Here is a 17,884-nt window from a genome sequence, read left to right on the forward strand (position 1 = left end):
CAGTTGGTAGCACTGTTGCCTTGCAGCAAGAAGGTCCTGGGTTTCGATTCCTGGCCCGGGTCTTTCTGCATGGAGTTTGCATGTTCTCCCTGTGCATGCGTGGGTTTTCTCTGGGTACTCCGGCTTCCTCCCACAGTCCAAAAACATGACTGTTAGGTTAATTGGTCTATCTAACTTCTCCCTGGAGGTGAGTGTGTGAATGGTTGTTTGTCCTGTATGTCTTTGTGTTGCCCTGCGACAGACTGGCGACTTGTCCAGGGTGTACCCCGCCTCCCACCCGGAACGTAGCTGGAGATAGGTGCCAGCACCCCTCCCGACCCCATTAGGGACAAGGGTGAAAGAAAATGGATGGATGATTTTTGAACTGAGAAAATAGTAAATATTGTAAAATTTCTTCAATTTTGTTGTTAATGGCTACAAAAAGAGAAAGTTTGTGTTTGTAATACTTAACTCTCAAGAAGTATGAATACTTTTCTGGGGCCTTTAGATTGTGTGGTTATTTTTTTTTTTTACTGACATCACCTTAATTCACATATCTCAAGGTTATTTGTAACTGGATTTATGTTGTCAATATCTTATTGTGCCAATAAAGTTTAGGTAGAATCTTCTGCATCTCAGAAACCTCAGAATTACTGAAAGAAAGAAATTGTTTGGCATGATTGAGATCACAAATCTCACACATCACTAGAGTGATTTTGACACTGTAGCCTATGCCTGCTTCCCCTATGCATTGCTCCTAGCTTTGATTAATGATTCATATGTGCTGTAGCTGTCGCTGTATTGACTCAGTGCATCTTGTTTTGGCTGGATCCAGCAGGAGTGCTGATATTATCTGCGGTAGTGTCAGATGGAAAATAAATAAAATGGATTACCACTGGCAACTGATAAGAGGTCATTTATAAATAGTTTTCTTTGAAAAATACTTTCTCTCCTTTATATCGTGGACTTATCAAAACAGCTGACTGATTGTCCAAATCCATTAAGTAAAGTCATGCCTGGGGGTGTTGCTTTTCTGTTAGCAAAATATAAAAGTTTGCAGAAGACATTTTTTCAAAAGAGGTTAGTTTTTCATGCATTTATAGGCAGCAGTAAAGCATTTTGTTCGTACAAGTAAACTTCATCCCCACTCTTCTTTTTCACTCTTCGTTATCCTCCATCTCAGGATATCTTATGTGCTCTCCCGTTACTAGTGTGAGTAAGAGGAAATAGCATTTTTTCTCTTTGTGTGTGTCGATGAAAGGTTTACGCACAACCTTTTTTAGAGGATTGGAGCATTATTCGTGGATTAGAAAATGTATTGTTTGTTTTATTTTGTCTTTAAGTAGAAATCGTATTTACAAAATGTTTTAAGTGGGCAATATTGAGTTTCAACAACTGATAAATGTGCCAACACTTCATTCAAAAAGTAACTGGAATATTCTTGTTTTAAAATAAATAAATGAAAAAGTAAAGTATTATAAAGTTCTGCCCAAGAACCACTTAAGATATTACGATCCTTTAAAACGTTGTTATTTGCACTTGTAAACATTACAAACATAAAACTTTACAACATTAATGTTATAACATTGAAACAGTGAATGGAAACATACACAGCACTGCAACACTATATATCACATCTGATACAAAATAAGTAATTTTATCAGCAGTACATTCTCAGCTGGTTCCTCCATTTTTTTTAAGGTGACATGTTAGCATGTCGTTATGGTAACTTTTGCTGACCTTATTGTGACATTTACCTGTTGTGTTTATGTGTTTTCTGTAAAACCAGAACCCATACAGTCAGAACATCCTCCTAAAAGTACAGTTTGCAAGTGGCTGCACTGACAGTTTTTCCAAGTGTCAAAGTGAAAGAAACTGAATAAAAGTGTTTGTCTCATCTTTTCTGATTTGTTATTGCAAAAACAATTAGAAAAGCATGTACAATATAATTGTCCTTCTTCACAATTGTTAGTTTGCTCCATAAAAACCATATAAATCACATTAAAAGTTAAAAGGTTGTGTTTGAAAAATGATAAAATGTTCAAAAGTTAAAGGTGTACACCCCTGAAAGGTGATGGAGAAGCTTTACTCATTTTTAACATTTTGTTTTTGCGCTTTGTTTCCAGAAATGTCCAATGTGTGGCTTAGTTTCAGATTGCATCAGCGCATGCACCTCTGTGGGGATATAGCTCTTTGATCTTGTGTTTGTGGGTGATAACTTGGAGCCCAGCGGAGCGCAAACACTGTCTAACCTTCACCTGCTCCTGTCACAACTGGTTTCTTCCCACTTCAGCAGCAGGAGGTTAAAGGATAAACGTCAGACTGTTCATCCAGTTCCCAGTGTGGTCACCAGCTGTGAGGTAGCCTCAACTCTGAGCTGTTTTAGTAAAGCTGATTCCAGTTTAACCTTAGTTACAGAACCTCAGCACAGTGCAGGAAATGCTGCATTTTGATTTTAATTACATGGAAGATTTGGCCTGTCGTCTGGTGTCACTGACGTTCATCTTCTTTTTTTTTTTGCTTTTTCTTTAAACCTTCAATAGAGTTGCCCTACCTTATGCCTTCTTCCTTTTTTTTTACCCCTCTTCTTTATATGAAAGTAGGCTGACAGCAAAGGGAGAAGCAGAGGGGGGAAGACATGCGACAAATATCGTCGGGTCCAGGAGTTGAACTCGCGATGGCCGCTTCAAGGACTCAAGGCCTCCAAACATGGGTCGCGCTGTCTCCTACACCACCACTGCATGCTTTGCCTTCTTCCTTTAATGCATCATCAGTGGGTCTCACTGAATCCAAGCAGCTGTTTCAACATGTCGGTTTTCATCTTTTTTTTTCAAGTGGCATTAAACAGGAAAAAAAAAAAGATGTTTCTCTGTTAGTACAATAGGACAGTCAGACAGTTTATTGATTAAAAACTTCTGACTCACCTGTAATAACATTTTACACTTTTTTCAGCAAGATGAATGAGTTTATATGTCTTCTGTTCTCTGAAGGAGTGAAAAAAAAAACAGGCACAGCTGTATTCCACGTGGCAGCAGATTTTGGCTTTACATTTGGAGGAATCACTGGTATACGTGTAACTCGTCTGTCACCACAAAAACCCCCGACTGTGTTCCATAGAAAAATAAAATAACAGAAACACAGTTTGATGCTCTGCATACATCAGACATTCTGACGTCTCTTTCATCTAAGACAAAAAAGTTCTTCTATGGAACATTCTTATACATGTAAACAAATAGACCTGTAGATGAATATCCAAGTTGCAGCAGATTACGCCCAAATGTGTCACAGTTCATTTCATGTTATCAGTCATTTAAACTGTCAGGATTCCTTCCTGGTGCTTTCATTATGTCCATCATCTGTTAGGTTTTGGGTTGACCTGAAATTGCATTGGACATTTACAAGCTGACGTGATGTTTTAATGCATTCCATATGGAAGCAAAAATTTGCTAACAGTGTACCACCAGGTGGCAGCAAAGCTTGTTAGACACCTATTTTTTTTTATAGATAAAATCAATTGCATTATGCCAAACTCCAATAAGAGATAAAATTGGAAAATACATATAGTTTGCCATATGTAGTTTGTACGTAGTTTAACTTACGCTGTAAGTTAAACTGCACAATGTGTAGTCTATTTACTGACTACACATCACAAGAAGGAGGGTAGGTAAATGTAATCAATAAAGATCACTGAGAATATGGCAAATTAATAAACTTGTTTTCTTTTCTTTAAATCTCAAACAGTGCATAATAGTCTAGTCACGTTTTCTGTTTAAATAATACTGGTAATTGTTTATTAAACTCAATCAAAAATTAAAATGTCAGCTTGATCTCAAAGTCTAATGTATCAGATGAGTAATTATGACCCTGATTTTGTTGGACATGTTTTCTCTACCTCAACGGGGCAGCAGAGAGCTATAGTGAGATAAAGTACAAAATCAAGTTAGTCAGTGAATTTTAACAGTTGGAGCAAATCAACTTTATTATCAGCACAAACCTGGTTGGATTTATGTCCAGAAACATTAAAAAAAATATTAGACAGAGATGCTTTCCTCCATCTAAAATATAATCCTCTATTTTAGGCCCTAGTAAGTTCTTTACATAAGGACATTTAAAAAATAGTTCCACAAGAAGAGACAGTGCAAGACTGTGTTGTTAATGGTGCTACACAAAACAACAACAATGATATTAATAGATGATGAAACAATAGTAAATAGATAGAGATACTTAAAGCTGTAAATTCTATTTTGTTATTACTGCAAAACCAATGCATATTGGATTTCATTTAGGTGGTTGATTACAAAAGAGCAAAAATACTTTGAGAAAGTATATTGATAGAAACGCATATAATAATTATGATTAAATGGTTCATTTTCTCTAATTACAAAATCTCCGGGTGATAAAACAACAACAAACACATTTTAATGCATCCTTAATCAAACTTACATCTTTGTTCATGTTGCTGAAAGGAAACAGTAAACTTGGGAAGGAAGGTGAGGAAGGTTATGCAATGACGAGCCATAGTGAGCCAACGGGACAACCAACAGAGGCCGAGAAAGTCCTGTTTAAAGCTGGAGCTGATTAGCTGGCCCTGCCCATATCTGGAGTTTTAAAGAAACCCGAGATGAAAGGCGGGGAGGGAAGAAACTCCACAAAGGGGGCACACACACAGGGGTGTGTGTCTGTGTGTGTATTTATGTGATGTTAGCCTGACAGGGAGAATAAGACGAGCAAGAAGAGGGTTGTGTGTGTTTGGTAAAAGTGGAACTTGCAAACTTGAGGAGGGAGGTACCAAAACGTTCAGCGGACGGCACACATGTGCAACAGAATCTGCTTTCAGGAATGCGTCATTAAGATGAACACAGTCCTGCTGGAGAGGATGCATATTTGTGTGTGAGTTTGAGTCTGAACAGAAGTCATCTTGACATGCTAGAGATTCAATAACTCCTTAACAGAGTTCTGAAGAGGGGAATGGGAGATGGGGTAAAAACAGCAAAAAGTAAGCAAAAAGATGGACTAAAGGGAGCCAGACAGACCAGATGGGCATGTGCAGAGAGAAAGTGAACGTGGGATTGCTGCTGCGTTTGGCTGTTCTGCTTACAGCACTTTGTTGGTGCATTCACGTTGTTTACCTGGAAACCAGCTGGCAGAGCTCCCCACCACCCTCAGCTTTGGGACATCCCACCCAGCATGACCTGAACCAGGACCAACAACCCAGGATGAAACATGGCCCAGTGGACAATCAGGAGAAAGATTTTGAAAGCAGAACATCTTATCTTCACGCACTCATCAAGGACGGTCAGGTCAGGAAGCAAAACGTGGACAAAGAACAGCTGCTGCCACCATGCTGCCCACCTCTCAATCCTCACAGAAAGGTATGGTCGTGATTGCAGCGTGGTTATAATTGTTGTGACCACATTGGATCCTAATTCAGTGTTATCAGTCTAACAAGTGGGTCAGTATGGATCCATTTGCTTCATCTCTGCGAATCACTTGGTAATCCCAAGAGGGTGATGATGAAGGAAGAACAGTCAGCAGAATCAATGCATGTTCAGTGTTCTCTTAGGAAACCTTCAAGAAAGGGTTTGTCAATCTAGCTTTAGTTACTTCAAAGCTCAGTGTTTTTTTTTTCTTTTTGTTGTTTTTTTTTTGAGAAATGTCCACCGCTTAAACAGGTATGGATTGGCAAGTATGAAGAGCTTTGCACAATTATACTTCTTGAATATCTTAGCATGATATCGCTGTTCCAAAATAAATTTCCGTGTATTTCACTGGGACTTTATGGGTTAGACAGTGAAAGGATTATCATTATGTTTTTCCATACTCTCTAACGACATCTGGAAAGTGTGAAGCCTTTGTATTCAACCCTGCTGAGTCAATATTGTTGAGCTTCCTCTTGCTGTAATTAGATAAACTTGTTTTTAATAACTTTATCTCTGACCTTGCTTTAACTCTTCTTGGTCTGCATGATGCTGTTTGTTCACAAGAGTTCTCTGACAAATCTCTCAGTTTGTTAAAGACTGTGAAGGCCTCTGGAGCCACCCAGGTGGAATCTGTGACTTCTGAAGGCTGTGTTTTTCTCCTGTCAAGAGGGGTTGAATGAATTGCACTCCACAGTGCAATGCATTCACTGTTCTGACTTTATTCTGTGAAAAGTTTGCTAAGCCATGCATTGGTATTTTCTTCCTGCTTTACATTGTGAGGTTCTGTCTATAAAATTAGTTTCAGTAACATGTCAAAATGTGAAAGAAGTCTGAGCATTTCTTGCAAAACAATTCAGCTCATACACTGTGTGCATCAGCTACAAGATCCCTTGTAAAGATCTATTAAAATGCAATGTCTTCTGGAGCAAACAGCTCACACACACAAACGTCAGGAGGTTGAACCTGATAACTTTTGAGATGTGCACTCCTTTGTTTTTAGTCCCTCTTCATGTCTTTCTCTGTGATTATTTAATCTCCTCATCCATTCATCTTCCTTTGGTTCCCCCGCCCCATTCTCCTTCACACAAGATGCACACTCACTCAAACACACATGGCAAGCTTGCCCTTGCCTGATCCTGATCTCGCCTCCTTTTATTCCACTCCACTGCTTTTCCTTATTATGTTCTTTAAAGCATTCCCCACCCATTCGAGTTTTGCCTTTTAATCTTTTACAACCTATATTACCTCGAGACACATGAGCAACAGTGAGTTTTAAATGCCACAAAAATCACTGCCAGGCTATCATGCTGCAATGTGAGACGAGCACTTGCACGCGCCATCAATAATACAAGAATGCCATATGCTAACTTTCTCTGATTCTTAACTCAAATTTTGCCTCATAAGATGCCTCAGAGGGGCCTCAGTAGAAATTCTGTATCATGTGTTGCTCCTCTTTAAGTGTTTCTTTCTCGCTACTTTCATTTCTCCTTCTCTTTACTCCCTTTAGGCTCTCATCTTGAAGATCACAGCACCTCTTTTGCTCTGCCATGTTTAGCACTCCCCACTCTCATCCTCGCTCTTGCTTTTTCGAGTCTTGTGTCATGGGAACACACTTCTCATTTTGTGTCCACTTCTTATTTCTTCAACATTATTTCATGCATTGCAGATAAAATAATAAGCTGCAAAGCAAAGCTGATGTTCTGGAAGGAGGATGGGAGGCATTTAAGGATTGCAATGCAAAGATTTAAATAAATATTGCGGCAAATTTAAAGAAAGGCTCTTAATATTTAGTGTGTTTTTTTCTCCAGCTGTGTCATTGCGATAGCTAGAATTTAAAAAATTATGGAAAATTCACATATTTGACTTGTTCACTGTGGTTTGACTATTTCAGTTACCAAAACATAAAAAAGAAGCTGCACCCTACAAATGTCTGTCTATGAGCTGATCTGAGCAAAAAGAACATTTTCAGTCATGAGTAAATACATACAGGAGTTTCTTAATAATGTATAACATCAGAAATCATATTCAGTAATTCAGTTCAAAATGTGAAATGTGGAGGATTGACTACAGTCAGATTGATGCAATTCGAGTTTTTACTTCTGTTAATTTGGTTGATTATGGCTGACAGTTTATGAAAACCCAAAGTCCAGGTCCTCACAAAGTTAGAATACTACCAAACACATTTAAAAATTCACCTCTTATCTATATTTGAGCATACAGGCAGTATACTCACAAATATATTGTCTATATACTGTATGTTCTCTGTAAAATAAAGCATCAACCCACAAAAACAAACTGCATAAAAATTGCATCATGTTTTCATACAAAGAATTTATTATCCTCATATTGAAAAGCAATGTTCCTGAATGATGTGTGGAAGTTGTCATAAAACTATGTCGGCTGCAGCTAAAGTTTGATGATAGTTTTTGCTGCAAATCCACCATTGAAAGAAATTGTATTGAAAACTTGGTTTTGAAACAAGTTCTGTTACTAATCTAACATAAACTGCTCCAGTGTGTAAAAAATGCTGCACAGCTGGCTTTGATTCCCACTAATTTGTAACGAAGATTCAGCATCACATATGAGGGAGAGTTGCAGACTTAAGAACCAGTACACAGATAACTCTTTAGATGATGTAGTGTGTGTGTTAAATCAGAAAATGATGATAGAGATATGACTTTTATGGGAGTTTGGAGGAATTACATTAAAGCACATGGGCAGTCAAAGCCAACAGTTTGACATTAAAGCAAGAATCAAACCTTTCCAGCGTAATGTGCTCTGAGCACACTAAGCAAAGTTTGAATGCTGTCATTGTTTAGCGAAGGTTGTAATGTATTCAACAGTTCTTGAGGGTTTTTTTTATAAAGTCATGAGCCTGAAAAAAGTTGAATTGAAAGAAAAAACCGTAGTCAAAAAAAGTGAGTACTGTGCCTTGCAAAAGAATTGATACCCCAATAAATATTTACATTCTCCATTTTGTTACATTAAAACCACAATTTTGGTTGGCTTGCAGTTGTATGTCCTTTTTTATTTTAGGACAATAAATTGTTTTGTGAGAGCTTAAAATATTACAGTTTAACCTAATTTTATTCCTTCAAATAACAGGTGCACTACTGAAATGTATTACATCTGCTGAGATTAAAATACACAAATCTATTGTTTATGTACTAAATACAATATATTATTCTGAAGGTTGCTCTATATTTTATTTAGGGGTATGAGATTTAAGAGGGCTAAATTTAAATTCACACTACATCTTTCAGATGTTTATTTGCAATGCATTTTTAGTTGCTCTACGAAATGAAATCCAAATAAAATCCACTGTGTGTTTCTTTCAATATGTACATTATTAAATCTACAATTGAATGACAATAAAATATTTCTATGTCTATGTCTTGTGTAAGGTGACAAAATATGAAGTTTAACAGGGACAAATGCTTTTGCAATAAATACATATATTTATTTAAAATTCCACATAAAATCCAACAATGCTGGCAGAAAGTGCAAAATAATTACTTTTTTACTTAGATACACTGTTTTAAGACAGTTAATTATCTTTCCATAGCTGTAAAAATCTGCTAAAGTATTGAGGATTAACATGCCTGTTTAAGTAAATTCATTTAAATATATTGAAAGTATAGTTATCAGATATGGTATATACCTACTGCAGATGCATAGCTTTTTGACTGACAGTACTTATAAACATATGTAATAAAACTACAATGTGAAACTGCTTTCCCAAAAACATCAGCAGACCTGTACAAAATAGGGCAGGAAAACGCATTTTCAAACTTCCACTCTGGAGCATGTAGCGTTGGAAGATGACAGGACAAGCTGAGCTGACAAATGCTGTCTTCAATAATGAACTCTGCGTGTGTGTGTGTATGCATGTGTTTAAAAGAGACTGCTATGGGGTTCGTTTTCGAGAAAAGCAATCTTAAGGAAATCTATTCTCTTAGCTGTCAAGCTCCCAAATAAATACAAACACGTCTTCTTTAATCATTTACTTCGCATGGGCTTTCTTTAACACTGGGGAAAGATGAGAGGGATGAATTGGGACATTATAGACAGACGTGGGATGTGTTGGCCCCAACAGCAGCAACAACAACAGAGAGGAAGGGAGCGGAAAAGACAGCAAAAGAGAAGAGTAGCTCAAGCATACACTGATGACTCAGCCGCTGACTTTAATACAGTAATAAACAGAGTGCTGCCCTAACGTTGCAGACACACACACACACACACACACACACCCAGATACACTCAGAAAATATGGTGCCTACACACTCCAGTGAATTTCTCCTGGTCTGAATGAAACACTAGCCTGAAAGGAAACAGCTGCTGGGTACTCCAAGGGTCACGAGAAGTGACCACATGACATCTTGATTTAAGGGCCTTTGCTTTCCTTGTCTGCACTGCTGTCACTTTCTGCCAACAGCAGGTATAGAGATGCATCCTTACCCTCGTTGGATGGGGGAAGTGAGGACCAAAAGAAACAAGAGAGGCTGTATTTGCATGGACATTTAAATGCCTACAGTACTATTTGGTGGAAACAAATATACAGCTTGATACACGATGCATAGGTAAAGATGAGGAATAAAATGACTCTATAAGCTTTGATTAATGATAGTAGATTTCATCATAGAATAACCCAATGAAATTCTTTTAAAAATAACTTCACTTAAATACATTATAAAGAAAATAGCCAGACTTTATTAGAAATATGTCGATGTGAGATTATTACTGCAAAAGAACATGAAGAATAGAGTGGTTGAATGTCTTTCTGAGAATAACGTAAATCAAAAATGAACAACATTATCTGATAGAGAGATATACAGTGGATGCATGTTCCCTTTCAGGTAGAAGGTTTAAGGTTTAAATTCTGTAAGGAGTTTCCACGTTCCTTCTGTCTGGGTATTTCAGTGTCCTACCATCACAGTCCAAAAATATCACTTACTGTATGTTGATTAGGCATTGTTGCATAGTTGTTGGTCCTGTGTGTCTGAGTGTTGCTGTGTGATGGACTGGAAACCTATCCAGCGTGTCTGCTCTTTCCCAATGAGCACTGTCAATAGGCACCAGCCACTCCATGGAACTTCAAAGATCACTAGATACACATAACAGAGAAGTGGATGACTTTTATTGTATTTCAACCTGTTTAAAAATGAAACCATTTCTGTTTAATTCAAAACAGAAAATGTATTAGGGTTCCTTTAATGTCCACACCATGGCTGTCTCTTTTTTGTAAAAGAAAAGATTATTCCAACGTTATCTTAGTAATCAATCAAAAATCCTATGCAGTCTTCTCTCTGTGCTTAGTTACCTGAATTCTTTGTTCTAAATTGGAAATGTTAAGACAAACAAATGTTGCAAAGGAAATGAGTCATGATTATAAGTGGAGATGAAGATTGGTACACTGACTGTTGACTGAGTGGAAGTAAAACCAAAGTATACCAACAGACAAGAGCAACCAATAGCATTAAAATATGGGATTCAGTTGCTACTCTGCAGCTAGGAGAACTTTTGATGTAATAAATTTAAATAGAAACAGAGAGAGGGATCCGTACCATCTTGGCAGTCCTTTCCTGTGATAATAGAGTGAAAGTAAATGATTTTCTTGGTGATTTCCTGTTATTTTTTAGAGAAGGTGCTGTATTTGTTCTATAGAACTCAGCCATACGTGAAACATATCAGCAGAAGACTAAAAGGTTGCTTCAAATTATTTAATCCTATTGGATTTTGCAAAGTTTTCCTTTTCCATTACATAAAACAGGTGGAAGTATAAATTAATCTATCTATCTATCTATCTATCTATCTATCTATCTATCTATCTATCTATCTATCTATCTATCTATCTATCTATCTATCTATCTATCTATCTATCTATCTATCTATCATTTATGACTACCCTATTTGGTGGGGATTTTCAGTAAATAAGAAAATCCTCACTTTTATTTACTGTTGTAAATGAGAGAACTGCTTAAGCTCTTCCAGATCTTCTATATTTCATTACGTAAACTCTGGCTGCCAGTTGCATCTGTTTTATTTGACGTGAAGTCTGTGCTGAGGCATTCCTTTCTCTCCAAAAACCGTATCCTGGATCAAAGCAATGACAACCCCAACTAAAGTATGAACAGCTTCAACAGCGACAACCTCCTGCAGAGCCTCACCTTTGTCTCAGCAGCTCGACATCCCCTTTCTGCTCATTGGTGGATTTGATTTACATCAGTGGAGCAGACGTTCTGAGTCATCAATATCTAAATTTGAGTTTGTATCTAACCCTCGCCAGTATTGCATTTGGAAGTTTTATTCTTTTTCTCATTTGTGTTAGTATTATCAATACACATGGTGCCACATTGCAACAATACCCTTTCACTTCCTCTGTAAGTCTCATTCTAAAACTGATTTGAATAAAACAAAAGTTACATGGAGACAAAATAGCACATAATGACAAAGTGAAACATGTTTCCAGACAATTTTGAAAATGTATTTAAAAAAACATGAACAATAGGTACAAAAATTCTTCATCCAAGACTTAATATTGATTAGGATATTTTTGGAAATACCTCCAAAAGCTTATTGCACCTGTTTTAGTTTCTTCCATTCTCCTCTGCTTCAATGAGTTTCGTTAGCTCAGTATGTTTAGATGGGAAGCATCAACAGACACACATTTTCAGGTCTTTCCAGAAATGCTTAGTGGGACTGCTTCTAAGGTCACTCCTTTATCTTGGCTGTGTACAGAGAATAACTGGATGGACAATTTTAATGTGATAAACACTTTAAGAAAGGTATATTCAGCTTCTTTTCAGCAAGGGCTTTCTCCTTACCTCATAGCTGAGAAGTGCATAATTAGCTGTCCAGTCAATAGATTTTGTCAGCTGAGCTGAGGATCTTTGCAGTTCCTTTTAAATTACAGAATTAAGGGGGCTGAATAAAAATATATTTCACTCTTCAACGTTTGATTGGAATACAATTTGAAAAATGATGTACCATTCTCCACAATTTATACCCTACTTCGTCTTGCTCTGTCATGTAAAATTTTGATGCAAAACATTGAAGGTGGTGGTGGTGTTTGACAAAATGCAACAGCTGTGTTTGAAGTCTCAAAGTGAGAAAGGTTGCAAAAGAAAAAGGAGAACCAGCCTGATATGGATTTTTGGGCTTTTCAAATTGATGATGCCAGATAGAAAGTCAGATGCTACAAGCCACACTGATTGATTAGATAAGCATTGTATGGCTCCAATGTTTTCTGCATCATGTAGAACGCTGCATTGAGTTGATTCTTTGTCTTCTTGGTTGTTGCTGAGTGTTTTGATTCTCTGTATTTTGTTTTCTCAACATCATTAATATGAAATCTACTTACAGTCTAAAACATTTCTAAAAATGTCTTATTTGTCCATCTTGAAAGATGGAATCCTTCTGTTCTCTCATAAATGGTAGTTTAACTCATCTGAAAAAAACAATAAGATTTGAAATTAAACAGATTTTGCAAAGAACTAACAGTTCCTAAAATAGTATACAACATTTTAGTCCGCATGCCAATATAAAGAAAAATACAGTTTTTGTTATTAGAATAGTGCAGTGGACTTTTGGTTTACATATTTAACTTAATTTACAGCTTCTTCTATGACACTTGCTTCACAATCTATCAATAAAATGTTTTTATCAATCTTGATTTTTTTCATATAAGAACCTTTGAAATGCATTCGCTGTCATGAGTTGAGACTCGTGACACAGAAAAAGCACTGCAAATATGTGGACACTGCAAAGTCTTTTTGTTCCACCTGAATTATTTTCCTGAGATTTCTCCCAGATAAGCCAAATGCCATTCGCATGTCAAATGCGCTGAACTTCAAAGACCAATGACGAGCAGTGCAGAGATCAGAAGTATGAAACAAAGTGAAACCACGGATTCTTTAAGACAGCCTTTCCAGATTTTGACATGGAAAATAGTGACAGCCCACTGAAATGATCATGTAGTGATGTAATGAGCGAATATCATTCAATGCCTCAGCTGTGTTTGTAAAGAAGGGAGGACACATTTATGAAAATGATTTCCACTTGCAAAGTTTGAATTATTTTAACTTATGCAAAATAAATCTGTCTTACAACTAAAAGTAAAAAACAATGAGCATTTTAATTAGCAGATTTTTTTTTAATCAAATTTACATCCATTTTTCTTTTTTGCAGAACTACTGCTAAATACATATAATTTTTTAAACTAGCAACATCATCATTGCCATTGTGCCAGAGTTCTCCTGAAATAGATTGTCCTGGACTATGTTTAACAGTCCAGCAGCCATGTGAGCACCTAGTGGAATTTATAAAACAGAAACCCAGTGACCATTTCTCCTGGTACTAAAAGAATCAGCAAAGACTGATAGGGGCAGAGAGGGGGCTATTAGAAAAGAATGAGAGAGGTTGACTTATCTAATCCCAAAGGTGTGACTGGAGTTAGTTTGCAGACATTATCGTTAACTATGGAAGCAGGGAGTCACAAGAAATTAGTGGCTTAGAATCCAGACATGTCGCCTGGGTCAAACTCCCCCTCCCTGCTCTGAAATGACATGCTAACTACAGTGCTTGCTACCATTAAACTTTTAGGCTGAGCTTTTTTCTGTGCTTTTAAGATAAATTTTATTCTCATTCTCTGTTGTTTCTTTGTTTTGTTTTGTTTTCTGTAAGCTACATGCCAAAAATGTTGTGCCTGTGAAAATTCTTCTTGAGTTATAGATGAAGCTCTTGCATGACTGACTGCAAACATCTTTGCACCTTGCTCAATTTAACAGTAACTCTAATCTCTTAAGGAAAGAAAAGACATATCTGGTATGTTTTTTTGGAGAAAAATGCAGCAGGTGTTTCTGAAAGGTCTGTTTCTCTGATCAGCAAAAAAGCATAAATAAACAGGGTTGCAGAGTTTAAAATCTTGGAAAAGAGGATTTTCTTTTCAGTCGGAACTCTGTAAGGCAGATCATGTGTGGGTCTTTAAGAATGGCAATAACCAGCTTACTGGGTTAGCAGTGTGTACATTTTCATGAGACAAAGATAACCTAATCAAATACAAATGTTGTTTTGTTAATTAGTTAAATATAGCAATTGTCAATTCAGCATCTAACTATTGTAAACCTAACCAAATTGTGATTTAAATAGGACATTTATGTTAAAACCCCTTCAGGTCACTTAACTGAAATAATTCTAAATGGGCTAAAATTCCTCCACAACAATGATAATGAATGATTGTTGTTGCAGACACTTCATGGAAGATGTTGCCACAAATTAACCAATAAATCCAATAGTTGGCACAACTGAGGTCATTTTAAAAAAAATTAGCTTCCACAAACTTGGCCTAAATCCCCAACTGCAACCAACTAAACAACAAATATGCATCTTGTTAGGGATTAAATATGTTTTCCCATAGTGATGCACAAATTTATTTTTAACTTTGCTGTTATATGTTTACTCAATATTTATTGACCAACAGATGATTAGAAAAGAATTTGTGCCAAGTTATGGGGACTGGAGCAGCACAAAGAAAGCTTTCAGTTAATCAATTAATCTCTCTTTTTCTTTCTGCAAGGCTTACAGAAATAGCTCAAAGTGTGACATCTTGAGGCTAAGCATGATTTTCATCTTGCACATAGAAAGATTGTGACCTTTTTATTATTGCTAATCACAACCAAATGCTTCCAGTGGGAAAACAAAAGGCTTAGTGTCCACATTAAGGAACAGTTGGTTTTAATATGTATGCTAACTGCTAAGACATAAACTGAAGGTAGGAGGGAAAGGGTTAAGCTGTCAGGTCCAGAGTCCAGAGTCCAGATCGCACAATGCTCCCTTCAGACATATCCGCCTTGTCTGAAACATTCCTGAAAGTTCTGGGCCTCTTTCTCCCTTCATATGAAAGAGAACATTGACATTTGGAGGCCTAGGTTCCTCTCAAAACAAATGTAATGGTAATTTGTTAAAAACATATAAAACATCACTTCCTCCTCTAAGTCTCTGTGTCAGGAAAGCAGGATTTTACTTTTGAAACAGTCTGCATTCATTGGTCTTTGACTTGCATCAAGAAAGTTTTCCCTTCAAATAATCTTAAAGCCATTAAAACTACTGCAATGGTTTTACTATTTCAGGTATTCAAACATTAAAATGTTCAGTTCTTGCAGGACATGATGGCTACTATTTTTACTATTTAAAACTTCTATACTTCCTAAAATATCTAACTTTTTATAACCACTCTTCCTGTGAAGTAGCTGTGAAATCATACAAACACCTGGTTTTCTTTGAAGGCTAACAACTGTACCTTATTTTCAGCTTGAAACACTCAGCATAGTTTGCTGATTTTATTACAAAGTTTAAGTTTCATTAAGTTTTCTTTGTCTAATCCTATTTTTTCCTAGTAAAAGTTCATGTCATCACCCACTCTACCTAATTTTGACAGTTTTTGAGATCACTCCTAATCACCCAAAAAAATGTATGCAAAAACATTTCATTATTCACAACCAAAGCACAGAACTCTTCATGAGTCCCCCCCATAAGTCCCTGCAGCACAACCACTTCATATTTCTCGGACTGCACTCAAAAGAACAATTCTGCCCAGAATATCCATCAAAAACAAGCTGCAAAAATGCACAAACCGGATCTGTAAAACCAGAATGATGTAATTTTGTTCTTGCAGCTCTTGGGGAGAGAGAGCAAAAACAGGCTGCACAAGCTCCTACAGCGCAGCTTTCTGCCTTTAACTTTTTCAAACAACAGCTGGCCAAAAAAAGACTCAAGGTTATATATGCTCTACCCTCCACATGCACTAATGTGTTCCATGGGAAATGATTTGCAATGGCCTTCACTAAATCTGGATTGAGATTAAACAGGCTCCGCCAGTGTATCTACATTACTTCACAGCGATGTAAAAGACTGATTATCGGGCATCTCATTAAAAGTGAATCATTTCTTGACCTCAAAAGAGAGATAATGTAAAGTGTGAAGGCTGAGTTATCCAAGCTGCACAAAACAAATGAAGAAGTAGTAACACGGTATGACCAATATAACATTGTATCTGATTCAGAAAGGTAAGGTGTGGTGGTGGTAATGTAGTGGTAAGCTAGGATCCTCCATCGAGTAGTTGTAGTATTTTACAGTAGTTAGCCACTCTTAAACAAGAAAGTCAAAAAAAGCAAGTCCAATGTCACAATTCTAGATGGAAAAAAACTCACAGTAGCATGACAGCATGAGAAACCTGACTTTATTAATTAGGTACAGACACACAGCTCATACAAACACTTAGCTTGTATTTTATTATAAAAAACATCAAAGCAAGGCAGCCCAACAGGCTTAATAAATATATGATTAAAATAAATCAGACAGGCAAGAGTAACTGATGAAGACATTTTCAATTAAATCTGTTCGGTCTATTTTTGAAAACAAATTAGACGTTTCTAATCTACATCCTGTATGTGCTGCTTTTATGTAATCAGATTGACAGTAAGTATTTTGAGACTAATTGACATATGGTAGAAAAACCCCAGCCGAGTGCTGTTAGAGATACCACAGCTTGATACTAAGTACACCAAAGAAAACATTTTCTCATATAATGACTTATTGAACACCACTGCTGCAGCTTTCAGTTTTTGTTTACAATTGCTGCAATACTCCATGTAAAACTGCAAGACATATTGTGAAGGAAAAAAAAGTGGATGTGGTAACAAAATGTGCCATGCGTTGACTTTACATGCCTCCTTCGGTCGGTCCGTCTGGCTGTCAGTCTGTGACACGATCTCTGTTTTCAGCTCCTTTTCAGGAAGTAAGAGTCAGATGGTGCTCAGCATGCTCCCTCTGCTCTTCCCAACAAGGCATCAAACACAGATCTCATAGCTGGGATATTTTCCAGGAAGCCGAGCAAACACTTGAGTAGAAAGCTTTGCACAGAGGGATGCACAGTGGTAACAATAAGACCCCCATATGTCTCAAGAGATGCTGGCCAAGAAGGCCCGACTCATAACAGATCCAATGAGGGCAGAACAGCTTTTCAATAGCAGCTTGGTTCATCTTTATCATATTTTTGCATCTGGCATAGTAGCATTCAATTCAATGATGCGATGATTAGCATCTAATTGTATATATAAATATATATATATATATATATATATATATATATATATATATATATATATATATATATATATATATACTAGAATGATAAAACGTCTTGTAAAAATCATTGTGCATATTGGTGGCTAATAATTTCTAAGAACAAAGCAGTGTCCTTGGCATCACAAATTATGAAAACCAGTAACAACACCCTCTATAAAGGTATTTGTCAAAATAATAGGGAATGGTGTCAGAAAAAAAAAGTCTAGTGAGTTTGAAACAATAACTCATTGGAGTTTTTAACTGTTATCTTCTAAGCTTCTGTAGAATCTGTCTCAGCTGCAATGAAACAGTAGTTTCTATGTAATCAGGAACAGCAAGCAAAGGTTACGTTTCAGAATATA

The 17,884-nt window shown here is 36.7% G+C and overlaps 1 protein-coding gene across 1 annotated transcript in view; it reads left to right on the forward strand.

The window, feature by feature from the left end:
- The first annotated feature begins 4,591 nt into the window (after positions 1–4,591).
- The window catches only part of mettl24 (methyltransferase like 24), a 36,745-nt gene continuing 23,452 nt past the window's right edge, over positions 4,592–17,884 (forward strand). Inside the window, exon 1 of the mRNA XM_028040494.1 lies at positions 4,592–5,351. Coding sequence (XP_027896295.1) covers positions 5,016–5,351 — 336 coding nt within the window. The 5' untranslated portion in view covers positions 4,592–5,015. The remainder of the gene's footprint in view (positions 5,352–17,884) is intronic.

The sequence above is a fragment of the Xiphophorus couchianus genome, chromosome 15, assembly GCF_001444195.1.
Source record: "Xiphophorus couchianus chromosome 15, X_couchianus-1.0, whole genome shotgun sequence".
NCBI lineage: Eukaryota > Metazoa > Chordata > Actinopteri > Cyprinodontiformes > Poeciliidae > Xiphophorus > Xiphophorus couchianus.